Here is a 26,670-nt window from a genome sequence, read left to right on the forward strand (position 1 = left end):
TGAACTTCAATAACGTTCACCGCGTAACAACAAGGGAGTTTTTTTTTTTAGTTCTGTGCCGGGAAGCAACTGTGGCTATGAGCGGCGTACAGATGTGGACAGATGGAGACAGGACAGCAGCAAGGTGCGGGGGACAGGGCGGTTAGTATGTGTCCTGGGCCGACATCAGGGGGAACTGGTGCAGACAGTCGTCTGGAAAGTCTACGGAAAACCCAGGGAAAACCGTGCACGTTGCTGTCGTCTCATGTCACTAGAGAGGGAAGACTCAGCTCGCGATGAGAATCGAATAGAAGGAACTTTCTCCAAGTTACTTTGACAAAGTTACCTAAAAAATGAACGAGTTCCTCAAGAAGTTACTGGAGCTCAAATGCAGCGAGTTAAGTTAAAAGTTACCAAAAAACGTAGCTTAGTGACCGTGGTTACAGTAACGAGTTACCTCCAACACTGACTGAGACTGCACCACTGAAAAACAGATGCCGTTCTTGCAGGCGGATTTTCTGTTTACAAGAGCATGTAACTACTGGATGACTAATTAGTTAATATATTGATTGATTGGTAAAAGAAGAAAATATATAATTGGGTTTGTAATCAGAGGTTCTTGGGCACACGTCAGATTTAGAGAATAGGCAATCCAACACTCATTTCTTTTCTTCTTTTAAAAGAAGACCACGAAGAGAATGAAACTAGAACATTAGAAATATGGCACGCTGTGACTGCAAGAAGAACATTGCCCCTTCCATGTTGGATGGGAGTGTGGGGACTGCGCGGCTTGGGCCGACTTCAGAGGGCACTGTGCAAAAATTTCCCTCAAATTTGCCGGGTCAGTCAGATCGGTTAAGCGCGATCACCAGAACATGTACTTGCTCTTTCAGTTCACAAAACTTTGGGGAAATACATAAGTAATGTTAATGTAAGTACACCACAAGCAAGTCCCCAAGTGTTGCTGTCACCTCAACATTGTCTACATTCAGGTTGTAGCCTTACATGGTTCCATGCTGCGTACGAGCCACAATACCAGGGACTTGTTCAAGCGCCAAGATGTCATCTTGTTTCCTCTTCAGAGTAAAAAGTTTATCGAGCAACAACTAGGAATTTGCCACATAAATGTTCACACTACAGACTGGTGTGAAAATGCCCATTGGCACAAAGGTGGTACACCTCAGCTCATGCTACATGATCAGGATTATAAATATTGGTGAAACTCGAAGAGCAAGCAGATAACCGAGTGTTCAAATTGAAGCTCGGCATATATTTGAAAGACTGAAAAAAATAAAGAAGTGATTTGTCAAAAGTGATGCTATTAATACTACATTGGAAGGCACTTAAAGCAGTCGAGAATGGCGAAGACGACATCCTTTGACACTGAAAGCAACATTTCAGATGAGATCCCTTCACACAAGCAGTAGCGCAGCTTCAACTGCATACAATATGTTGTGGGCATAGCTTTCACTGGCATCAGATGCAAATACAAATCAACATGTTCTAAATAGCGTATAATGACATCTTCCTAACAAATACAGTATGCATTCTGCGCTGCATTACATAAGTTACCAACACTGCAGTCATTATTAAGCATCTCCTATATACATATCACAAATTACGTGTCCACGGGGGCCCTGACTTTCCCGTGGAGGGCTGATCTTCCTCAACTGTTGAAGTAAACGCTTCTTCTCATCAGCATCTGCCGTATGTAGTACGCGTACTTTGCAAATATGTGACGCGACCAGTTGAGAGCACCCCTGCCAGAATCTGCTGCTTGTCTCGCCCTAAGTCTGCTGCATTCGCACGCATAGCATCTGCACCATGGGGCTTCGTCCCAAGCCTCTCCTGTAGAATATCGACGCAAGCTACCCCAGTTTGGGTGGTAGTGGGGTGGTTCCGTAACAGAATAGGCACCTTCGCCATCACTCTCAATGTCTTCGCTGTCCGAGCTGCTTTCCGAACTATCGTCTTCGGAGCTACCGCCTCGAGAGTCGTCGATATCGTCCGAGCCTAATTCGTCGGATACATCGGAGCTAGATCCATCACTCACACTACTCTGCTCCCCAAAGAAGCTTTCTTCGCTACTCGAATATGTATCAGTCTCAGAGTCGTTTCCTAGATAGGTAGGTTGCACTTGCAACAGGCCCGGACAGCCTCCTTCGCAAGCGCAATCGGCCAGCTTCGGAAGCTTCTCCTGCGGCGTTGTAATCTTACTGTTCCAGGCACCACCTCCAGGAGATGACGACCTCTGGTCATCCGTCTGTGGGTTCTCATTGCTCAGAGAGTCAAGGTTTTGTGTTTGTTTGGACCTCCATCCTAAAATAAGTCGATTCATAGACTTGCATAGTTCAATGTCGATACTGTCAGACCATGACTTGCTGCGTGTGACTGCAGGTTCAACGCCTTCTCCCTCTCTGCAACACTTTACAGCCTCGTCAAAGGAGAGATATTTTGTTGGCACAAGTCCAAGTAGCTCAGAGGCAGCATCCTGTAAAGACTTGTGCTTAAGTAGTGAGAAGCCAGGCTGCTGGACTTCGGCTCTTTGCTCTGGTGCGCTTGCTTTTATTTCTTTGGCCACTGCAGCAAAAGAAAAGAGGTAATAAACATTAAACATGGAAGTGTGCTTGTGTGGCAAACAAACATACTTCCGAAACAAAGCTATACAGGAACAGCGCTCTACACACTCACGTGAGTATGAACTAGAAAGTTCATGCTGTGTGCTGCACTCATGCAGTTCACGTGTGCCAACATATGTAAGTGCAACTACGTACAGGAGTATAGTTAGACCCTTGTGTTTTGTGGTTTTATGTTTTTGAAAATCGGGGAGTAAAAAAATCTGGCTTTATTTGAGATGCAAAATAGGGTAAAATGGTGTGGAAAAGCAGGTTTTCGGATGGACAAAAAAGGGGGGGGGGGCACTTCTCATATTTCAGTGATGCCAATCAGCTTTGGTGAATGCGTAGTCTTCAGAGTTTTTCAGTGCCTGCATTCATGGCTGAATTGGCACTGTGGCAACTTCGTTTCCGATAATTTTTCGCATTTTACCCCAACCGACGATGGTGCAAGTCGGGGGTAAAACGGGTTTTACTGGTTTTAACCCTAAAACACAAGGCTCTAAGTATAGTGAGATTCAGGAGAAACATAGTGACAAAACTTGTATGTGTATATAAGCGTGCTTTTTACCTTGATCTTTTCCACTGCCACAATTTTCAGTATCGTCACTGTCAGCCTTCAACGAGCAAGGAAATAAATCTGCAAATATAAAGACATCAGGACAAGAAGTAAAGTCCAGCTGCAAGGTGTGCCTAAAACTTAAAAGCACAGGTACTGAAAACCAACGTTATCCCCCTTCAAAGTTGTTCTCTCGGAAAACAGCACCCTGCCAGATATGTTCCTCCTACTCCTGTATGTTTGCGAGGTTTTTTCGAACAGGCCTTGCACAAATTTTCTGTGTACCCAATTCCTCAGTCAAGATCTTGTGAGCAGTTTGTGGTAACCCAAATGCAACTCACTGATGAATGTGCCTATTTTTTAGGCACACCTGGTATCTGCACGCTGTTCCTCGGCATGCTAAATACATCAGCATAATCTCACCAGGAAAGGTTGTTATCTCGATGTTGCCCCTTGTGCACAAAGAAAGGAAGGACTCCAACTCCTGAGATGTCACAAAGGAGATACAGGTGCCACTAGTCCCTAAATAATTATTAGGTAGAGCGAGACATAATGATTTATTTATGCAGCTACTGCTCATTGTTACAAGCATAAGGTATCTCACCATAGCGACCAGCTCTCCCGGTCCGATGTAAGTACGTCTCAAGGTCCCATGGAATGTCGTAGTTTATAACCAGGTTCACTTGTTCGGCATCAATGCCACGAGCAGTCTGTTGGTTGGGCAGAGGCCAATCAGAACCAAATAACAAAAGAGAGTCTTTATATACAGCTTGTGTTAGAAAACGCCCAATATTTTCAAAAAAGAAAAGAGAAAGTCTGCGGGCTCACCAAGTCTGTAGATACTAGAATTCTGCACCTGAACCCCTTGAGACGAGCAAGGCTGGTCAGACGCTCTGTCTGAGTCTGATTGCCCGCAATCAGGTCTGCGGGAAGGTTTTTCACTTTTAGAGCTTCCACCAGTGACTTAGCTCTGCAAGTGATGAACAAGACACATTAAAAACACCTCCCATTTGCACCAAGCAGGATGCCTGCTGAATTCAGGGGTTCAACGTTAAGATATATCTGTGGGCGCACCTTGCTTGAGAATTAAGAAATATTAGGCACTGCGAGAACTGAAGCTTCCTCAGTATCTCAACTGCAAACTGGAGCTTGTATCTAAACACTGTTCCAGGTTGGTGGCTGTGTGGAACAACCTTATAAAACTGAGCAAGACCTGCAACCAAAATGCACATAATAAAAAAAGATACGAACTTCTGCAGATCGGCAGCATTTCACTTACAGAAAAAGGGATAATGCAAAGCGTACCTAGCAATGCTGGGTCGTCCGCCCCAATTCGAATAACAGACGGGTTGTTGAGGTATTTCTTGAGAAGGGCAGCCATTTCTATGGGGTAGGTGGCACTGAGTGCCATAACCTGCTTGCTTTCCGGAAGACACGCATAAATCCAACTGCAACGTTCCACCAAGATTTATTTTAGCAACATGAGGCAATTTCACAAACTAATCACAACAGCTCCACTATGCAAACCAATTTCACAAAGATAAAAAAAATATTCCTGAACATGCAGAGCCTTCACCTACGTTACAAAGAGTGAATCACTGTAAACTTTTCTTTGCTTGCAGCAGTGACAGACATACTTGAAAGGTCATGGCTGCATTCTACCGATACCGCACTTGTTCGACTTGCCACAACTTCACACGTTCTAGCTAGAAGTTGCTCAAAAAAGGAACAATTCAAAAACAGAACCAACATCCCAGCAAACCATAATTATCCCAGGTACATCCCTGGAAGGTCTGGACAACCATAGGATATCTATGGGATGTCCTACAATGACATTTGCGTTTTGGGATGGTGTTACATTGTCAAAGGGACCATGGAGAGACCTTGAAAAATATCGAGTTCTTCACGGTGTATGGCAAGGGTGCCGCAGTTTTGGCTTTTGCCGAAAAATCCCGGGAAACACCCGCCAAATATTCTTTTGCAAATTCGGCACGTTCCGAAAATTGCTGAATAATCTCTACCATATGGTGCTATATATGCCAAAAATACCAGAACCCGATTGCATTTTACTTCCTCCGGGACGTCACATTTTCGTTTTTCCTTCACCTGGTTTTCAGGTTGAATGCGGGGAACGTGGCTAGCCTCTAGTTCAGGGAAAAACCTTCCTGTGTTATATTCTTTGCATTCTCAATGTCCTTCTACTCAGCAGCTCTCCTGCCAGTCCTCCTCCCTTGTGATTATAGCTGCTCATTTTTTGGCATCCATCTCTGGCGCAAACGTTTTGAAATGCCCAAAAACATCCGAATTTAACAAAACGCATAAATGCCGAATCTCCCCAGCAATAAATGCCGAAAACGCTGAACCATATTTATGGCTCTTATGCATCACCATTAAACAATTTGTGATGATGAACATTACACAACCTTAAGAGTCACCATAGCCCAATTACAAAATCTTTGAGTGGGGTTGATCTACAATACGAATAGTCTGTAGGGGCACTCTAATTAGCTAACTGAAAATGACATACCTGATGCTTTCTTCAAAACTGTCATGCAAGAGTTTGTCCGCTTCGTCAAGTACAAAAAGACGTATTGATGAAGTCTTCATGACACCAAGTTCAATCAACTGTTTTATTCGTCCTGCAGAACATTAGCAAGTAGAAGCAGCTGCGTAAATGTTCAGTGTTTACTCCTTTAGCTATTACATAGAAGATAGAAATGTTCCACACAGATCGCTGGTGTAGCCAGAGGGGAGGGGGGGTTCTGGGTGTTCAAACCTCTCCCAAAATGGTACCTTTGGTAGTGCATTTGGGAGAAGGAAACGATGGGAAATCCTCCGCTCCCATGTAAAGTTGCCATAGAACCCCGCCAGAAATATTTTTCTGGCTATGCCGCTGACATAGATTATATTTGCTCTCATGCCATTGTTGGAGTGTATGTCATGTATTGCAAAAATTCTGAGTAGAATCAACTCCTATTAACTACACATTAACTAATTAACTATACATGTACATAGTACTCATCATGACGATAACAACTTTTATGGTTGTTTCTAAAACAAAATGGTCGTAGTTGCCGCTGCGCCATAAAACACGAATCATCATCATCATCATCTAAAACAAAACTTTGTAATTCAACTGCAGATTAACGGGTCAATAATCTCCCTCTCTGTTTATCATACCATTCTAAGGGAAAATGAAAAAATAGCTTCACTTGCTCATGAGCTGATGAATTACAATTTAAATGCAAGATTTTCACAAAATTACAAAACAAGTCAAGGCATAATTGCATACCTGGTGTACCGACAGCAATATGACACTTTTCAAGCTTCTTTTCATCCTCTTTCCGTGGGATGCCACCAATAAATGCATAGCATGCAAGTCCACCATGGTCGCACCCAATGCAGTTCAAGACGTCACACGACTGGACTGCAATTTCTCGTGTCGGTGCCAATATTAGAACCTAATGTAATGAGAATGACACCTTTTTTTAAAACCTAACTACGTTAACAAGGAAGCAACACCTACAAACCTGGAGCCTCCCAGTATCGAGCGATATTCTTTCCAAGCTAATCACACTGAAGACACACGTTTTACCAGTCCCTGACTTTGCTTGGACGACAAGGTCTGAAATAAAGGAATAAAATGAGATTAAGAGCTAAGCGACATTTGAAAGTGAACTAGGTTGGCGTAACATGGCTTCCACATTGAATATTAGGTATTAATTTCTGCATGCAGTCGGTGCTAGCTAGGAGGTGCAGATGGGTGTAATGTTACAGCGTCCTTTCCAACAATTCATTATAAAATAGGCACCACCGATTCAGGCACGGAAATTTCTCCCCTGTATACCGTAAATCTCTCTCTTTAGAACTGGCAACAGGTGTAGCCGACATCTCATCACTTTCTTTTTTTTTGCTTTCAGTGAAATATTTTAAAACATTTTCATGTCGCTGTCCTTTAATATAATGCCACCAGTGACTATGTCGTGTGTCAAGATCCTTTAGCTACGTGAAAAGTACAGAGCTAAACTTGTCTTTCTCTGAAGAGTAGCCCAAGTTGTTGTCGTCCTGTGTGTGGTGAATTAGTGCGTAAGGTCCTTTTCGAATGCTGTTCGGCTATTCAGTGCAGGCCTTCCTTTGCAATATGCAAGGCATGCGCAGCAATGTTCACAATACTATATCTATGAAATGTGCATTTTGCGCATGAATGTGTGTGTCCGGACTCCCGGGCTCCTTCATACATGACACGGGCTTTGAATGCTATGCGTGCACGCACGTTCTGTTATGTGCTCCATTACCCTGTGCAAGTGGAGTTTATGCAAGCTCATGTGAATGTGTATATGTCTGCATCTAGTCTAATATTTGGTCACGAACTTTGGGTAAACGAACAAGCAGCAGGCAAGCCACTACATGCTACAAACAACTACGACTACAGCTTACCAAAACCGCATAAGCCCAGAGGAATTGCCTGTAGTTGCACAGGGGATGGTCTCTCGAAACCTGCCTTTCGAAGCCCAGAGAGCGTCGCATTTGACAACATTAGATTCGCAAATGTTACATCTTCCGTGTGCTTCACGTCGTTCGATCTCCATCTCACATCCAGGTTATGAGCTACACGTCTTGCCATCACACGCAATAATTAGGCGAAAAACTTTGTCACAAACGTTGCTGGTACGAACATGAATGAATGGTAGAATTGGATCGAATTGGCTTTAGCTGGCTTCAATCCGTTATGTGGGCCGTGACAATCCTGGTCAATCCTAGAGGGCCCAACCCAAGCAAACTTGAGTTTGCGGATCTCAAGATCAAAAGTTCCAGTGGTTTCAGTCTTTCAGTCACAAACACGACCATTCCTAGCATGATTTTTTTTCTTTTTTCCACTGTATGACACCTGCATCTTACACGATCTTGTGGTTGATTGACATGGACGTTCCCAGGATATTTTCCAAGGGGGCAAAGCGCTATCGGGGGAGAGGAGGGGAGAGTGCAAATCCTCCTCCCCTACAACCTCTTTTCCTGGACTGGATGTGGAGGACGTGGACCGTGGCCGACGTCGACGACGCGCCTCTCCTGCTGCGCGCTACTGCGCCTGGCAGCCCGTTCTACCGGCACCGTCCTAGCGTAAGGCCACGTCTATCTGCCCGCTGGGACATTTCGTCATCGCCGGTCAGGATCCGTGTAGAGGAACACCACCGTCCTCTACAAGTATAATAATTACGACCTATGACTAAAGAGTGCACTATTTTCACAGGCGACCTTGGAGCTCCTTGGGAGCTTGCCCCCCCCCCCCCTTTCTCGGTACGCTCATGTATGCAAGTAGTACTAGTAGGTACTTGCTGCTGGCTGTACAGCTCCCCAGTTTCCCTCTCTCACCTATTGCCCATGGAGCGACCTCATTAGTATTTTTCGCAAATAACCTCAAGTTTGAGGCACACCTGGTTTTGTCTGTGGACCCATGTCAGTCTAAAAATACTCCCTCATTGCTACCTTGTGAGTGGGACTGGTTCACGGGGTAACTTCACCAATCGTGGCAGTTAACATGGTACAGAGTCACTCTAGGTGGATAGTTCTCTTCCAAATCCCAGAGCAAGGGGGGCTGCACATCTGGACAGACACCGTCACATGGTTTCTCCAAGCTTTGCCATTTTACCCTCTCTTGCACAGAGACAGGCTGTCATAGTGTATTGGGACAACTCACACATTGAGATCAGCTTGCATGGTACACAGAGTGACATTGCTCTAAAGGTTTCTTCAGGATCACAACACAGGAGACTGACTTGTTCTTAGATCCTTAAGTGTTTGCAACTGCAAATACAATAAAGAACTGAGACTTAAAAATTTGTTTATGAAACAGATGTGTCTTTATATATCCACAAAATCACTTTTCTTAACAGTTTGTTACACATAAAACACAGATAATAACATTTGATACCTATAGTTACACAAACTTATCAGGCACCGGTTTGGGGTGGCCAGCACCATCATAACGTAGTGAACAACGATTTCTGGCAATGATGAAACAATACAAAAATCTTGAACATTTTCTCTCCCTCTTCTTTATATCGCCATTCACACGTTCTCATCTCTAGTTTCACCCCCAACAAGTAAAAACATTTCTATATCCTTCCTGATACATCCATGTCTTTCACACACAGACACACACAAATGCTATGAAAGCCCCTCCTTTTTACAATTAACATAGGGCATTGACTTTAGCACTTCGACGTGTCATTTTGGCCTCAGCTTTCACCCAGTGGTGGTGGTGAATGCGGATATTGTTTCGTAGAGCCCTGCGTCAAATAGCCAGCAATGCCTGTGGCACCTGCAAAAGAGTGTTGATATGGGTTAGATGTGATGCTAATATGGAAGGGGTGGGCCGCATTAATACAAAATACAGTCAACCCTCGATGTACGATAGGTTAACGTTCCTGGGGAAATCATTGCATGTACATTGCATTAAACATATTCCCCCCCCCATTGCATGTACGTAGCTATTTTGCACAGCTAGTCGTCAATCGATGCCGACTAGCCTGTATCCTTCCTCCAGGACACTGTAGGCAGGTTACAGCAAACATCAAAGAAGTTTGTGGAAAGCTACTCATAAATGTGTTGCTTTGACAAATTGCTGAGCAAAAAAATAATTATACACTTTCAAAACCAGAAACACTGATTTGAAGTGATCTTTGTGAGAAACACAATTTATGTAAAAAGAGACATGGGATGCAAAAAAAAAAGGAAAAAACGTGTATGCAGTATTACAATAAACGGACTAAACTGTACGTATTAAGATGCGACATGATCTTAGCATGACTGTAGTCCCCCACATCAGAAAAAAATTAACCACAATGTAAAAATCTTTGGAAACATACTTGGAAGGTACCCTGCTGCTGCTGTTGGTGTAACAAACAAGTCATGCTTTTGATCCTTGTAGTCTGACCATACCTTTGACTGTCCTAGAAGAATGTTGACCTACACAGAGATGGACTTTCCATCACACAACACACAATATCAAGACAAAAAGAAAATACTATCAGAACTGACATGCAGAGAAAAGAAATACAGTTAATAATATCCTTCAAAAGACAGTATACATTGTTAATCCGTGCCATGTTAAAACATTTGCAAGAAGAGTGAACTTTTCAATGGTCTTTGTGCTGATATGCTGGATAATACAGCAATATGTCACATAATTTTTTAGCACTTCTAAAAACCACTGAAAGCACTTGGGATTTTGTACCTGGTCACCACTTCCAAGGTCAGTAGCCATGGACTTGAGAGTTTGAACAATATGTGCTTTTGTTGTCGCTGATGTGGTCGGCAACCCAAGAAGTTGCAACAGCTGCTCCACTAGACCACCCTTTAATGCCTGGGAAAAATGGACATGCACATTATACACGTGGCTTCAGGCTCTCGTAATAGTGAGGTTGATTAAGCACCTGATTGACAAGAGCAGGGCAATGACGATCAGGGTCGAAGAGGGTGTTGAGCGCCTTGCATGCCACTTCACCCATCTCGGGACACGCACGCAGTGCTTGTCCAACTGCACTCATGCAGTCTGTTTGGCACAGGGCTTGCACGCATACCTGCATTCGAAAGTTGAGCACTATTTGTAGCTCCTTCTCGTACTGCTACTGCTGCAATGTGGCGCAGGGTGATCCAGAAGAGTGGAAATGTTCCATCATCGTGGTAGTATCAGATTGTTATTTTTGGTGGTAGCATGTAATTCGGGCCTTGTATCACTTCACAGAGCACAGCAGCTCATTCAGCACATTTATAGCAAAAAGAATATCGATGTTATTTTAGCATTTCGTATTATTTTATAGATCTTTGTGATTTTGTGGGTTATTTTGTTTCAAAATCAGTAAGCAATGATCAGGTTTTACTTCGAGAGCTGTAAAATCAGGTGAGATTGGGTGGAAGATTAAGAAAAGATCACTTCTTGAATTTTAGATGAACATGAGTTGCCAGGACACGAGGCTCTACCCTCATATGAGCTGCTGCTTTCTAGAGGAAATTGATCCAATGATATAGTTCAAGTTGATAGACAAAGGGATGTCGAATGCATCAGGGAACATTTCCAATAGGTTAAATGTTCTTAATCATCTGGGCTCCCTGTATGACAAAGTGCCCATTTGCAAGAATAGTTTCCAAGCACAAGGGCATAGGGTAGGCTACCTCACCTGGCTGTGAGCAACCTCGTGTAGCAATTGTAGTGAGAAAGGAGCTGTTTGTGGGTTGGAGAGTGCAGTAACGAGCTGTGGAAAATGTCCCATTTCAGGAAGCCTATCACGAAGGAGAGGCTGACTCTGCAGCACCCCCAGCACAGCTTGAGTTAGAAGGTCTAGTGTAGTCTCCTGCACATGACGACCAATCACGTAAAAATGAATAAAGCGTATTGCGTAAAAAAAACAGTGATTTGCATATTCTGATTTTTTGCATATTCACACTTTTTTCAGTTCATTTGGATACATGCTCAATGCAGTGGATCTCTCACTTGAAAGAAAGCAGAAGTTACAGGTAGAGCTGTGCGAATAGGAAAATTTCCATTGCGAATAGTTTACGAATATTTCACTTACACTGCGAATCGAATCAGAAAAGGCCCACTTCGAATGATTTTGAATACCTCATGGTGAAATATTTTTGGTGTTGTGCTTGTTAGATGATGTTCTGCTGCAAACATGTGAGCCATTTTAAGCCAGCATAACATATCGTGGGAGAAGGGTCCCTCTGTGTTGGGTAGACTTCATTAGTGAGAAGATCTGCACTGAGGGTTTGTCAACATGTTCCACACAGCCTGCTTTGTGTGAATCTCCTCATTTCTATGTTCACACTGTGAATTTTGTACCTTTTTTTAGAAACTGCACATATTTCCATCCGTTACTGAACATGACTCTCTAAGTTTTGCGAGTACGTTTACACTAACCTGCAATGCCCAGCATATACTGTTGACCATGAGCTCACAAAATTTGTAGACTTTAGTGACATATTATTGTAAACAGTGTAAAGCGAGCTTCACCTAACGCTCGAGAGTAATGAGGTGAAGCCGAGCTGCACAATGGAGCCACAAGCTAAAAGAACAATGGCAGTAACGTAACGCGGGCTTCACCTAACTCTTGAATGTAGTGAATGTAGTACTAGTACTACTTGAATGTAGTACTACTCAAAAAATATTTGAAAATTTTGAATGCTGAAAATTGCAAAGTTGCAAATAGCATTCGAATAGCATCAGGTATTTGTTTCATATTAGAAATTTTGAGTATTAGCACAGCTCTAGTTACAGGTGGTGATATCAGTAAGTGTAAATTATTATGTAAAGTATGCAGCCTGCAGGATGCACATTCCTGTTTTGTATAACACCTCCAGGAGCAAAAGATGGCACTCATTCTATTGCAATATAACCTACATGAAACTAAAGAAACATATTCCTTCAAAACAATCCAATATACTAAAGATGCCCTAGATGCGATGTAACTAAAAAAAATCCTGGCCTTGCTCATACCCCACTTACAAGTTTTGCCTAAGATCACTTCCTGCATCACTACTAATGGTAGTACATAGCATATAGTATGGCACCTTCATCCAGTAGCCTAACCTGTCCGTAAGGCACACACAGTAACTTTGGGAACATTTTAGAATCACAGAATGTGTTCGAATGTTATCCCAACTCGAATATGCAGCAGACAGTACATAGATACAGTTGATTCATAAAGCGCAGACGAGAAGACAAGGACCGACAGGCAGAGACACAGACAAGCAGCCGTGTTTCCATCCGCCAGTCCTTGTCTGCGCTTTCTTCCGAATCAATATGCAAAACCAGCAAGCCCCAAGGTTCACTCTCCTCACTTAGATACAGATAAGCTGGTAACCTACATCAACTGGTGACTTGGTCATAAGGGAGCATATATTATAAAGGCACTCGGAGAGGAAGTCTTGAGGACGGCGTAATGACCACGCAGGGTTCTGTACAAACAGTCGAATGTAGACACCCCCAATGACAAGTTCTGAGTTGTCCATCTCATTCATGTTGAAGTCTGGAGGCAGCTGCAAAAATAACAGGTGTACGTTAACTTGGTACAAGAATTCCCAGGCGTAACACAAATTACCTTCCACGTTGCGTCAGGATTCGTTTTCTGAAGCTCATACTGTCTAAACATGGGACGGGTAAAATAAGCATTACTCGGCGGAGATTTAAGAAGATATTTTGAAACACGTACTCTTTAGACATTCTTTTCACAGTATTGCAGAGCTGTTCTCGAGCCTCATTATTCCAAATGAGCTCAGGGTTTTCTTGATTTCCTGAAATAGCCACAAGCAGAGGACTCACAGTAGGTTACAAACAACAAAAAGGGTTACAAACAACAAACAGGGTTATAGCCTTACAGGTTACAAACAAACAAAGAAAATGTGAATGTACTAACAGTGAATTCTGGAATTTGACTGAGCATGGCCCAAGACTAAATGCTAAGAAAATTAAGTGGAGATATAGTAGAAAATAGAGCTACTAATAGAAATAGATGTAGTAGAAAAAGTAATATAAAATGGCACCATCAAGAATATCAGATTGTGCTGGAAACATCCTGCACATACTTGTGGAATTAAATATGTATCATTATTCAGTGCAAAAGCACAGAAATTGCATACAGTAGAGCCTCTACATAGTGGCCCTGCCTATAGTGGAGATATGGATGTAGAGAAATAAATATGCAGTCCCATGTTCAGAAACCTCAACCATAGTATTGATATAGTGAAGATACTGACAGAATGATGTTTTATAGCTGTTTGACCAACTTCACTATAAAGAGTTTCTACTGCAATACCATACTGTAAAAGAGTACTTTGCAAAGAGTGCCCCGACACCCTGCAATGAGCATGAGCGTATGGGTGGTCACCACAAATGTACTATAATATGCTAATAAAAGAAACTCATGCTTACCCTCAAAAAGATGTACAGCTTCTTGGGGTGACTGTCGCATTGCATCTAAGAACACCTCAGGAAGAAATCTTCCAAGAGCTAGACTGAGCCGACGCCCCTGCAGTTTATCTGCTGACATTTTGCTCAGCAATTCCCCCGTACGCTCTCTTACTAGTGGATTGCAGCTATTGCAGAACTGTTCTAGGAGATACACCACTGCACCTGTGGAAGGGAAGGGAATATAACAGTGCTCAAAACTACTGCATTATGGCATGTGTTGAAATAATTTCGCCGATTTCCAAACACCACGTTTGAACCACGACCTACTAGATTATAACGACCACGTCATAATCGGACACCCCTACGAGGAGCCCGTCCACACGATCCGCTAGGGGGCGCTACTCGTCGGCCCGCGAGACCTACATCATGATTGGACAATGGAAATTTGAATCAACGCAGAAGCGGACGGACGGCTACCGTAGCAGACGACAGCAACAGCTCCTATGAAAATGCGTAGAATGATGATGATAGTCAACTTTAGAATGAAACATCTTCCATGGGACATCCACCGCTTGTACAGAAACACTAAGATAAGCTGAAGTGCAAAGTTTTGTAGAAGTTGAGGAAGCAATAACCGCGCCGATCAGTAGCGCCACTGCTAGCTTCCAAATGCGGCGCTGGGAAGGGGTGCCTATGGCGATACGGCCCTCGGCTACGATATGGCCCTCTCTTTCATTTCCAAAGTTTCTGCCTAAATTGGTTTAATTCAAATTATTGTTACAAAATAATACGTGTATATACGCAAAGAGAACCAAGACCACAGCCTCACAAGTCTGCATTAACGATCAACATACTACTGCTACATCTACTGCAGGTATTCCGTAGGGGTATTCCGTATGATAGTATACAACAGTGGCTTGTCATGACAATCTGGTAAGAGTCAAATAAACGAAGGACTGGTTTTGATCAAGGAGCAAGCACTTTAAAAATGCTTCTTGTTGTAAAAAAGATGTAGTACAGTGTATTAGCTTTTTGTTCATGCATTCTCAAGCAACCAGAACACAGTGGATAATGTAGAAAGGAGGAACTGTTGGTAAACGTGCTTTTGTGCACGTGTCAATGCTCGCATGAGATCGTCCATAAAAGTTGGCTGACTGCTAGCAGTAGCGATTTATTGTAGTTGGTAATCACTCCGGCAACTAAGCTATGCTTAAGGTCCTTCTATTTCTGCTGCGGCAAATCCTGAATTCCGCAGCAGGGAGCTATGAATTCTGCATTTTTCCGCAGTAAAAGGCAAACTGCCCTAGTTTAGACAGAAAATACTCTCTGTTACCTCTTAGTGTGGAGGAACACGGTTACAACTTCAAAAACTTTTGTGACTTAGTACTTGCTAAGTGACCTCTCTGCATGTACAGAGTTTACTGTCACACAGAGGTACTTGACAGCTATGGACACCAAAGCAGGGGTCAGCGTTTGCATTCCACTCCAGAATCCCAGAGAGTTGAGGGTTAGAGAGAGGAGTTAGAGGGTTGTTCCAGCGCACAGATGGGGCCATATCACGGCTTGGCGGCCATATCCGGTTGGCACATCTACGCTGTAACGCCAGCCAACCCAGTGCGAGCAAAGTCTGTTCATCTCGCGCATAAACTGCGTTAAGCACGCGGTTTCTGCAAAATTCTGTGCAAAACCTCATATTCCGTGCCAGACCCACAATTCCACGAATTTTTGCAGAATCGCGGAATCTCAGAAAAAGAAGGGCCTTAGCTATGCTATATTACTATTTATGCTCACCCTTGTTGATAGCTTCCTTTACTAGCTTGCTATTTGACATCATTGGTAGAAGTGTATCGAGCACTGCCACCTGTCCTGGAACATCAAAGCCAATGCATTGTTTCAGCAACTACTGTGATGTGGTTAAAAAAAAGTGAAGCACTTACTTTCCTGGCTGGTAAATGTCATCAGGACAAGCAAGAGGTATACCAGCACTTCAGCTGATGCGATGTCATTTACACATTCTTTGTTGCCCGTTACAGCTTGTATTACCTAAAAGGGATTATTTCACATTACCATCCCTCACTGTGTTTTAAGAAGTTAAAACACAAAGTTCCAACTGAATGGTGTGTTCCCTTGAAGTAAAAATTCAGTAAATTTCACTTCCTACCAATACCCCCCTCCCCCCCCTCACACACACACACATACACGGCTCCATAGCTCCTTAATGCCACATTTCTCCAAAGGGAAGACACTCAACACAGTTGCGATGCAATAATGAAGAAAACCTCATACGTTTACTGTAACAGACTGAAGATTGCTACAGCCATCCAAACTGAGCAGGCAGAAAAGGAGCCTGAAGTGTCCAATGCAGAGAACCTCAACACCTACAACAATGCATAATACATGATGGGATGTACGTGGTATATACATACCTACAACCTACAAGGTATGCATCAAAAAGTTGATCTTATGCAAAGTAACTGTGAATTAAAAAAAAAAAGAAAAGAAACTCAAATGCATTCGACAGGTGTACCTGCATGGTTCCGAATGACATTGTGCAATGCCTCCAAACACTTTTCAGTCTGCCAGAACCGTTCTGTGGAATTTGACTGCTGCTGTGGCGCAGACGGATCCTCCTTCAGGGACCTTGCAGAGTGCAAGTACTGTGCTTGCGTACCAATGAAGTTCAGCAGGTCAAGGACAAACGACCGAGGATTCTGCAAGAAATGACTGAGTAACGTTTGCATAGTACAAAATAACCATGCATAAGGCCCCTGGCTCTCTGCTGCTGCAAATTCAAAATTCTGTGGCACCGATGTGTAAATTCCGCGATTTTCAGCTGCTTGAAATGGGAAACCCTTTATTTTCTTGGATAATGTGGGAACAAAAATATTTTTTAAAAATTAGATTCAAAGCACTGTTGTGGCTCAGCATTACATACATGACATCTTGTGTTCTCCTCTGACAAAGAATGCCGTCTGTCACATGCAATCATTTTATACCTGCCGAAAGATCTTTCGGCATCTACAGAGCTTATAGGAACTTTATCGGAAGATTATAGGAAGGAGCTTACAATACATGCCCTGTGGAAATTACATCTTTAGGACACCCCTTTTGTTTCTGGGCTCTATCTAGGCATTACTTAAGTGTAAGGCAAACTCCAAAACATCAAATCAAAATCCCCCGCTGCCACCACTAAAATGCGCACAGGAGGGATGCGGCGTCCCTCCTCCTGGCGTCCCTCCTGAGTCCTCAGGTGGAGTTTTCACAATAAACTTGGGATAAGGTTACCTTAAGCAGAACTACAATCTGTGTGTTGGTCCTGCAGCATGGACAATTTCGTAAAGCAGGCTTCACCTCATGCACGGAAGCGTCAGGTGAAGCCCACTTTTGGGAGGTGTTGATATTCCGCTAGTGGTGGGATATTCGGAAATCCGAATGTTGCGTAATCGATTCGCGAATTAAACACTTCGAGTGATTGATATTTGATTCGTATTCGAGAGCTCCAATATCCGCACGCCCTTAAAAATGAGGGATTCCGTGAAATTCCACGCCAAACGAAGGATTCCGCGATATTTCGCGGAAAACCCGGGGCCTTAACCATGCATCTCTTCTTCTCTACTATTTTATTTGTGGCACAAACGTCAACAGCAGGTTTGCGATACAATGCATGAACTCTCACTGTAGAGACCACTTACCTCTAGTGGGAATGTAGGTTGCTCGTTATAGATGCGAATGAAAATTTCTCCAACAATTAGCTCTTTACTGTAAACAGAATACGTAAAGTCGACCCCAAAAGACTCGTCGCATTCACCCTGAAAAATGGAAAGCCATGGGGTGGTCAGCCCTTCCCACACAGGAGCTGCATGTTGCACGCGTAGTACTGTTTAGCGCATAACAAACGTTTCATACGGCAGCATCACTTACAGAGCGCACCATACTTCTTTGCTGTGCTTTCAAGTACTCTTGTAACTCTGCCCTCGTTGAATTGTCCCATATCAGATACGGGTTTTCAGTGTTGCCAGTCACCACCTTCAGAACCTATATTAATGGTTAAAAAAAAAAAAATCCAGAGCAGTGCTCAGTGCATTTCCTGCAGCACTAAAGTTAATCACGCGGGAATCACTCCAACGGAACAAGAAGTGCGTACCTCAGCAGGAGTCAGCACGCTAATCTTCCGAGTGAGATACAATGTGAACAACGCTTGCAAGGACTCTCGGACCATGTGGTTTGGTGGTGTTGCCATTTCGCCATCAAGGAGCCCTCCCAGCCGTGCACACGCCACCATACTCTGCTGAGCCAACTGGTTCGCCACTTCCTATCAACAATTTGTTCCATAAGTTCCAGCATACGATGGAAACAAGAACAGACCACCATCGATTTTAAATTGCACAATGATGATTAAATATTTCAACAAGGACTTGGTCTTGAGTGATGAAAAGTCGCATGTCTACACACTCCCTTTCCAGTTCCCAATGAAACTACACCACGCCCACGTGAAATTTCCTCTTTTACATCTGCTCTCATTGTAGGGCTGCATATGGCAGAGCGGAGTCATGCCTTTCACAATGGCCATGAGGCGCACCTGTTGATTGTTCTCCTTTGTGCGTTCCACACCACCTTCTTCCAAGGTGTAGTCGTATTGAAAAAAGAACAGCATCAGATGAAAGAGTGCGCCAGCTCGGAACAACTGCGTCTGCAGCTCCTCGTCCACAGACAGTGCGCTGATGCAGCTCACTACGCACAGGCACAGCTCCGGCAGATGCTGCAAACATGACGGGGCATTAGCATTGTCACTTTCAGGTCCTAAATTTTCCAAATGGCTCTGCATCACACAAGCGCAGCATAAGTGCCATCTTTACCTTGAAGTAGAGGACCCTGCAGAGGTCGCGTATCATTGACGGCATTCCTATAATGACCTCTCTACAGGCGGGGAATTTTGCTGCAACTCCAAAGCACAAGGCGACATGCTTTAAGACCAAGGTTTCGAGAGAAGATGGTTTCGAAGACTGACTCAGAATTGCTACGCAGCGAGAAAATGCTTGTTGGAGAACCTGAAAGTAAAAAAAAAAAAGAATGGATACGTGTATACAGGAGGTTGTCACACTATCACCGTGCAAGGAGTCTCATGCAATATGTTGCTACCTCAAGGCCACCCTCTCGTCGCAGCTCCTCAACGTTGAGCTCGGAGCAATTTAGAGTGTGATACGCTGTTTCCGTGGCAACTCCAAGCAGCGGGTGCTCTTTTGAGAGCAACTGGTCATCTTCAACTTCAGTCTCCATCATCTTGATAAGCATAGGATAGCCAGCATACTTGTACGGATGCAGCTCTAGAGGCAAACGAATTGCTGATGTAAGTTACATGAAGTTTACGTGATTTTGCATGAAACACAATACGCATCCACAGCATATTGCACGGTTCTCAATGACAACCCCGCACAACCACTCAATGAGTCTGGTGTTGGTGCGGATGCTGCTTTCTGCTGTTGATGCGTTGGCGTTTTTCTAAGCCGTTGAACATTGAACAGACAGTGAACAGACTAATGCTTTCCATGCAACTATGCTACGCATACAGCTTTAGTACAATTAGTAAAGCGCAGTTAGAAAAAAAGTGTCCTCACAAGGGTATGTGCAAGCTAGTTTAGGTTACATAAACTTACCTTCACGGTGATTAGAGAAAAGAATGGCCTGAGTCTTAAGGATCAGGATCAGATTGACTGGATCTGGACCATCAGCACGTCGTTGTGATTTGTCAGAGAGAAACTCATACGATCTGTTCACCTTTTCAAAGATTTCCTACAAAGAAGATATCTAAAGTGTTAAATATTAATAATCTTGCTCCAGAAAGGGAAGGCAAGAAAAACAAAGTCTTTCACGTCCGCTTAACAAGACGTCACGAAGCTCAATGACCACCACAGTCAGAAAATATAAGTAAGGTCGCACCCGTCCATCAGGGTTCTTGTCAGGGTGATACTTCTGTGCCAGCTTGAAATATGCATGACGTATCTTTGTGTCATCCATCCTAGAAAGATATAAGCAAGCACAGATGGGCGAAATGCAGTATAACATAGTCCTTAGGCACTTGAGGATTTGTGTGTTTGTCCTTTCTTCTGTGTTCTAGCCTCAGAACATCAATCTCCATCATAGTAATGCAGCACAACATGCAATCAACGGAGCAGATTTGGCTTGAATTTTTGGGATCTTTGTACGCACATTGTTTAATGTCCCTTATACTGCACCTCTTTCTGTAGACATATATTGTTGCTCATCCATCAGAAAGGCACGAGAACATAAAATTAGAATAACCTTTCATCTGTGGTGATTCCAAGGTTCTGACAGGCTTCTTCAATCGACAAGGATGGCGGCTTCTTATCCAGCTCCTGCCTCCAACTTTCTAACACGTCCTTTAGCAACTGTACCTGAAATAAAACAGCACAGGGATGTGGTTAATCTACAGCCTAACAAAAATCAGCACAATTAAGTTTCCAGTTTTATATCACATCCATTCAAGCCAGTGCATTCTTTTGTCTCGATGGAATGTCTCGAATCAGTTTTTGTAATCCCTTTTTTTTATCTAATCTTTCATGTTCCTTGATGTATCAGTCATAAATGTGCCACTGTACATTAAACGTTGCTCCCAATCAACAAGTTATTTTTTATGTTGGCAATATGCCCCCGAGCTTTTGGGAAGGCAAATAGACAAAACACAAACCAAACAGCACAAGACAAGGCTCAAATCAGCAATATAAGTTTTAATATGGCAGGTACAAATGTATAACATGAGGAAGCCAGGGAGGAGAAAGGGAACGCCGTTTTGCAGTCTCTGAAGAAGCAAACATGATGCCCGATACCTGATTGTTACCAACGTCAAGTATACACAAGCTCGCTTGCATTTAGCTTCCATGTTGAAAGATATTTTTGCATCATATGAACTACTAAAGAGACTTTTACCATGCAAAATTGTATAAATACAAATTGTCAAGGCTTTGAAGAATTTTTGGAGACTTCTCAGCATGCATGCTTAACTGAATGCAGGTTTCAAAACATGCTTCAATGTGAAACTTTACAAATCGTTAAGCATCAAGTGCAGGAATAGGTGCTTTGATGCTTTGGTGCATTACGGCACAAGCCAACGTAGGAATAAGAAATGTTTTTTTTAGCGACATCTTGACAGTAGATACAGGATTCGTATGACAAAAAACATCACACATTTACCAAGTCATAAATGAATAAAGGCCAGTTCCCACATACAGTGCTTCGCTTTATAGCGCTAGAAAATAGCTCTCAAAATATGGCGCTGTTTTTCTGCTTGCCGTTCTCACATACAACCGAGCACAGAGTGCTATCATGCTGCAGTGACGGGATATCCCGTTGCGACGTGATGCACTGGTACTACTGTGACTGTTTACTGTCCGTGTCGGGTATCCGCAGCATGAACATGGATGACACTTTCAATGCTGTGATCGCGATACCAAATTACATGTATAGTAACCAAACAGCCATGCATTGGCAGATGCACGGGCAGATGAAACTTGTGGCCATTTTCACGTCGTCGCCTTCCCGCCTTGCTGCTTCGAGTGATCGGGAGCAAAACAAACCCCAGCTTCCGCGACGTCACGGCTGAAAGAAGCTCACGCTAGAAAAGGTGACCGGAGCTCTACTTCGACAAGAGTGGTTTTATAGCGGTTCGCAGCAATGCGAGGAGGAAAGCATAGCGCAATTTTCTAGCGCTATGTAGCAAAGCGCTGTATGTGGGAACTGGGCTTTCGACAAAGAATGCAAGTACAACAGTAAATACCACTTACAGGATCAGCCACGGGCCAGTTGGGAAAGCGTTGCGTATCGCACAGATGCCGCAGGTAGTAAATGTTACAGAACAGCTCGTGCTCTAGCTGTGGATAACGCACTGCAGGTATGGGGCAGTACTGATATGTACACCGAGTGTTCGACTTCAGCCGTGGGGTGAAGTCAGCTATGTGACAGGCTATCTTCTCCATCATGAAGCGCCTGCAAGAAAAAACACAGTGAATGTTATCTTAATAGACTCCAGACGGAGCAGTGCCTGCAACACCTGTAATGTTACACACACATCGCATACATATTACACATCTGCCCCATAAGTAGACCCTGATGTTTTAGGGTTAAACCCGATTTTTCCCCGAATTTGCACCCCGAATTGAGGTTCACCTATCTAGGGTTAAACCCAATTTCTACCTGCAAAACTGCACCTAGGCTAGGCACCTCAAGGCATCGACATACTAGTTTCTCACAAAATATGCAACTGGCCCCTTACTTCTGGCACTCTGGGTAAACGGCACAGTGAACGTTTATTCTACAATAATGCCTGATTTCTCCCCGAACTCAGTCTGATGGTAATTTTTCTGCCCGAAATTTGCATGAACTTTCGACATCAATTTATTGACCCGATTTCTACCCCCCGAATTGGGAAAAATATAAAACCCGAAAACTTCGGGGTCTACCCATAAGTAGTGCATAGAGTGTACTGCCACTTAGCAGGATGAGAGACACAATTACACACTCATGAACTTCAAAACTTTTACAAGGTAACATTAAAGTTGAGAACAATATTCATGAACGTGCATCACGTAGCTGCTTTTCGGATAATATTCAATTGTCACTTTGTTCCTGAATATTATTATACAAAGAATCCTAATTTTGTGTTTAAAAAAATGTTCAATTTATTTATATGATGCAGAGGCACTGTCAAACAGAGCTTTCAAGAACATGCCTAAGATTAATCATCAAACCATCAACACTTCCCAGCTTCATAATTCCTAACACATACCTCATTTCTGAATTCCAGATAGCCTCTGGTGTGTCAAATTCCCCGAGGAAGATTTCAGCAAACTTCGTAGCTCCATGGTTTTCTAAGTAACAGACCATAGCCTCTGGAAGGATCTGGCCTAGTACGCTACGTTGAGTAAGTGTGCTTCCCTGCATACGACAAACTGCTATTCAAAATCTTGGAGACTAACGCAATTTGCTCTCCTGCAAATCACACTAAAAAAATTTAGGAATTTGCATATCTACATATTTAATGCATTCTCAGTAACCACTCCTGCACCTATGCTTGACCTCCATTCATTCGGCTGTTACCCAGAACAGTGAGCTACATTGCTTGACCAACCAAGTCTAAAATCTATCTATCTATCTATCTCTCTGTATCTGTCTGTCTATGTCCGTCCATCCGTCCGCCCGTCTGTGTGGCATAAAGATTGGCATTTTTTGTGTGAAAATATGATTTCCCTCTAGAATAATACAGACCTCTTCCAAACGGAAGGCTTGTACAGTATGTGAGCTGTGGAGAAGCTGACCAATGTTTAGCAGGTTCGACCCTGTATACAACAGGACAAAGAAGAAGAAGCCTGTTGTGTACAGCCTCTGGATAGCAGGGTTATGTTGCATCACGTGCATCAGCAACACTGCTACTTTCTCCACAAGAACTGGGTCAAAGGTGAGCAGTACCTGCACAGAAAGGGCAGTCCGCTACATACATCAGTGGAACTGGACGCACACGGGAAAGAGGCAAAAACATTTGCTTTCTGGTACGCCCTCAGAGGAGCTATTAACAGGTATGCATATGTCTTGGGAGAAGAGGCTATTGGCAGTACAATTCAGTTATATGCATCTGGTTGCATATTTTATTGAAATATTTTGCATGGTAAGTTCAAGCAACATAAAGAGACAGCAGTTTTTCAGTTTTGATTTGGTCTGGATGGTGGCTATACGCTCAGAGCTTCAAGGTTTCCAGGAAGTATTTCCGAGTCATATACTGCGTGCTCAGTCTGCACCTTCGTGCTTTCATTTGTGTGCAGGGGGGCACGTTCCGCACGGAGAATGTATATTTGCTACTGTTGACCACCTTTCCCAATACAAGTTTGACCACGGTTCCTCAAGACCATTTGATTAGGTGGGTGGCGGGAGATATGTTCACTGTTAGTATCAGAGTAAAGGCTAGCCAGACTACGATCATCGTGCTGTTCCTCTAAAAAAAGAAAAAATGCTGGTTCCAAGACAGCAAACACACATCTTTTACAGACGACACCGGCTGCAGCATTGGAAGTGATCGCTGCATGTAAGCATTTTCCTAAATAACGATTGTTCTCATTGCACCGCAACCGAGTAAAAGCACAGAAGTCCCCACCTGCACAATGTGAGGCAAAACCGACGGATCAGAAAGTTTCCGCTTGGCCCGTGGAAGTGGACGAATTACGGCTCCCTCAGGATCCCTGTAAGCACGCAGGTCTAACTGTGGATGGCCTTATACACCAACATAAGCAGCAACTATAAAATATGGCCACGACATACTTGCTTGGGTAATATTCGCAAATGGTAATGAGCATGGACAGGATATGTGCAGCCAAGTCGCTGTCGTTCATTAGGGCAGCGCCAGAAGCAAGCAGACCCCACTTCAGCTGAGGAATGCTATCCAACGTCCGCCATCCATCCATGCCTTGTGCCCAGCATCGAGTTTTTGCACTCAGCTTGTTTTCTTCCCAAAGTTCTTTCATCTGCGACATTCAGGACTCACAGTACTACTGAACAAACTATAATGGTATGGCTCTACGAGCAAAGAAGTAGAAAAAACTACCTCTGCAAAACTATAGGGACCATGACGGTCTTGTTCTCCCTTGTCGTAGTACCATTCTTTTTCGGTTCCAACCATCATCTCTGGTGAAGCCTCAATCACGTTGATCTACAAAAGTCAGAGAACACCAAATCGAAAAGTTTTGTGTGAGTTCCTAATTGTAATGCAATTCTCTCCACATTTTAGTGCCACCCTTACCATCAAAATATCAGAAAGCACGGGCACTATATAGCAACTGCGGAAATGTGTTTACTTTTTCACTGTTATGAACGATGACCTAGCAATGCATTTGCTAGCACTGTTTTCTTCAGCAAGGCTTAGTACAGTGTAGGTTGTTTATCATGAGCCTTGCAAGAAGTGTACAGCCTTGAACCTTGCAAGAAAGTTCACTCAAGTTCAGCTACAGCCAATAGCCGTAGCATGAATTTTCAATCTCGAGCCCGAATCTCAGGGTTTTATAAAATGAAGAGGCTACTCTTCGATTTTACCATGCATGTTAAATGACGGCACGTTTTTCTGATATTTGAGCACCATAAGGTACATTCATTCATTCATTAATAACGCTTGCTCCTGGCCCCCCTACACATATATTTCAATGCTGTCCTGAAAAAACTTACTCTGTGTGGTAGATTTTTTTATACACAGTATCATTATAAATAAGCAATCTCCACTGCACAAAAGCCAGATGTCAACAGCCATAGAAAATATAATGCTCATAATCCACACATAACACAGAAACAGCATTGCATATAATTAACGAGACAACTTACAATAACCTGCAAATTGAAACATGCGCTTGAGAAAGAGAGACAACAACATTATCTGCACCTACTTGCCAACTATAGTTGATTAGAGACTCAATAATGAACAAATAACGGACCTGTGTTGGAATGACAGCCCTGTTAGTATGCAGGTGGGCAAGTGTCACGAAGTCGACCAGTATCTTCACGCCATCAGTGTCAACAAGGATCTTCACATTTTTCTGGAAGTTCATTTAATCCTCATTAAAAATCACTGGGAAGAAACTGGTCTTAATACTTCATTAACCAACAGCTCAGAACCAAAAACTCAAAACCATCTAGCACAAGAAAAAGAAGGCAATGAAAAACAACATGGAAATACAACAGCATACCTTGTTGAGAATGAGCTTGCTGATGAAGACAAGTAGCCGGTCCCTCTCCAAACGATTGGTGCACTACAACGAAAAAGGATGTTCCGAAAACCTCTTCAGGCAATTAACAGGCAGGTTGTAACAACATACATAATTAAAAAAAAAAATTACTAGCTTATAATTAAGGGTCAGAGTTATGAGTTTAAACAACAACAACAAAAAAAAAGTAAAACATGCCAAACCATTTATCAAAATTCGGTCTTTACAAGAAATGCAAGCATCAAGGCATATGTGACATATAATGCCGTTGTCACATGTGCACTGAATTACCTTATCGAGCATGGTAACCACAAATCGAGTGTCATTGAAAGGACCGATCTCATCGTGATGGCGCCCATATACCAAGGCCATTGCTTGCAGGCACTGACAGCGCATATCCACTTTGGTTGCGAGCAGGAAACGGTGATACAGGTCATTGAAAAACTCTGTCCTAGAAAGGGAGTACCACTTGACATGTGACAGCAGACCCAAACGCCAGTTTGCAAGAACACACAGCGAGTCAAAAAGGGAGGGAACAAGTGCGCAAGACTTACGAGCGACGAATGTAGGAAGCAGCATCACCCGAGACATCGCTCTCTTCTTCCAGCAGTAAGCGAAGGAAGTAGTCGCCAACACGAATTTCCTCACTGAGACTTGGGTACTGGACTTCGAATTCCCAGTGATTCCATGAGACCGGTAGCCCCCGACACAACTCCCGGTCTTGCGAAAATGCCCTTAATTCGGCCTCCAATGCGTCTTTCAACTCCTCTCGAGTCTAGAATTTTTGAAGCGGGATATTAACGGCTATGAAACGATGCAGTTACAGCAGCTGCGAGGCCGCTTGTAGTTGCCGGA

The 26,670-nt window shown here is 43.3% G+C and overlaps 2 protein-coding genes across 5 annotated transcripts in view; both read right to left on the reverse strand.

Moving 5' to 3' along the window:
* Positions 1-1,228: 1,228 nt before the first annotated feature.
* LOC135401194 (probable ATP-dependent RNA helicase DDX20) lies at positions 1,229-7,858 on the reverse strand. Its single transcript, XM_064633453.1, has 11 exons — positions 7,591-7,858; positions 6,684-6,778; positions 6,446-6,614; positions 5,681-5,792; positions 4,459-4,601; positions 4,228-4,366; positions 3,982-4,123; positions 3,758-3,863; positions 3,577-3,675; positions 3,166-3,234; positions 1,229-2,559 (listed from the first exon to the last, which is right to left on the reverse strand). Exons 1-11 carry the CDS (start codon positions 7,775-7,777, stop codon positions 1,646-1,648), a joined length of 2,175 nt encoding a protein of 724 aa, XP_064489523.1. The 5' UTR covers positions 7,778-7,858; the 3' UTR covers positions 1,229-1,645.
* Positions 7,859-8,994: 1,136 nt separating this feature from the next.
* LOC135401195 (dnaJ homolog subfamily C member 13-like) overlaps positions 8,995-26,670 on the reverse strand; it is a 30,767-nt gene continuing 13,091 nt past the window's right edge. For all 4 annotated transcript variants that reach the window (XM_064633454.1, XM_064633455.1, XM_064633457.1 and 1 more), the window contains exons 22-53: positions 26,370-26,590; positions 26,107-26,266; positions 25,798-25,860; positions 25,546-25,647; positions 24,669-24,773; positions 24,386-24,588; positions 24,222-24,306; positions 23,342-23,542; positions 22,863-23,011; positions 21,862-22,063; positions 20,363-20,475; positions 20,000-20,078; positions 19,717-19,852; positions 19,202-19,386; positions 18,919-19,110; positions 18,642-18,821; positions 18,207-18,374; positions 17,984-18,097; positions 17,755-17,871; positions 16,590-16,773; positions 16,349-16,440; positions 16,000-16,105; positions 15,854-15,928; positions 14,084-14,284; positions 13,365-13,446; positions 13,254-13,296; positions 13,021-13,191; positions 11,331-11,504; positions 10,587-10,733; positions 10,388-10,516; positions 10,020-10,119; positions 8,995-9,472 (exon numbers count right to left, since the gene is read on the reverse strand). In XM_064633454.1, the coding sequence (XP_064489524.1) occupies positions 9,390-9,472; positions 10,020-10,119; positions 10,388-10,516; positions 10,587-10,733; positions 11,331-11,504; positions 13,021-13,191; positions 13,254-13,296; positions 13,365-13,446; positions 14,084-14,284; positions 15,854-15,928; positions 16,000-16,105; positions 16,349-16,440; positions 16,590-16,773; positions 17,755-17,871; positions 17,984-18,097; positions 18,207-18,374; positions 18,642-18,821; positions 18,919-19,110; positions 19,202-19,386; positions 19,717-19,852; positions 20,000-20,078; positions 20,363-20,475; positions 21,862-22,063; positions 22,863-23,011; positions 23,342-23,542; positions 24,222-24,306; positions 24,386-24,588; positions 24,669-24,773; positions 25,546-25,647; positions 25,798-25,860; positions 26,107-26,266; positions 26,370-26,590 (4,362 nt within the window). In that variant the 3' untranslated portion in view covers positions 8,995-9,389. The remainder of the gene's footprint in view (positions 9,473-10,019; positions 10,120-10,387; positions 10,517-10,586; positions 10,734-11,330; positions 11,505-13,020; positions 13,192-13,253; positions 13,297-13,364; positions 13,447-14,083; positions 14,285-15,853; positions 15,929-15,999; positions 16,106-16,348; positions 16,441-16,589; positions 16,774-17,754; positions 17,872-17,983; positions 18,098-18,206; positions 18,375-18,641; positions 18,822-18,918; positions 19,111-19,201; positions 19,387-19,716; positions 19,853-19,999; positions 20,079-20,362; positions 20,476-21,861; positions 22,064-22,862; positions 23,012-23,341; positions 23,543-24,221; positions 24,307-24,385; positions 24,589-24,668; positions 24,774-25,545; positions 25,648-25,797; positions 25,861-26,106; positions 26,267-26,369; positions 26,591-26,670) is intronic.

The sequence above is a fragment of the Ornithodoros turicata genome, chromosome 7, assembly GCF_037126465.1.
Source record: "Ornithodoros turicata isolate Travis chromosome 7, ASM3712646v1, whole genome shotgun sequence".
Taxonomy (NCBI): Eukaryota; Metazoa; Arthropoda; class Arachnida; order Ixodida; family Argasidae; genus Ornithodoros; species Ornithodoros turicata.

Bases quoted from the DNA above. Each gene is read 5' to 3' on its own strand.
- LOC135401194 (XM_064633453.1), bottom strand. From the start codon at position 7,777: ATGGCAAGACGTGTAGCTCATAACCTGGATGTGAGATGGAGATCGAAC. The intron at 5,793-6,445 runs GTATGCAATTAT...AATGTTCTGCAG, and splicing joins TATTGCTGTCGGTACACCAG to GACGAATAAAACAGTTGATT. The intron at 2,560-3,165 runs GTAAAAAGCACG...CTTTTGCTGCAG, and splicing joins TGGCAGTGGAAAAGATCAAG to TGGCCAAAGAAATAAAAGCA.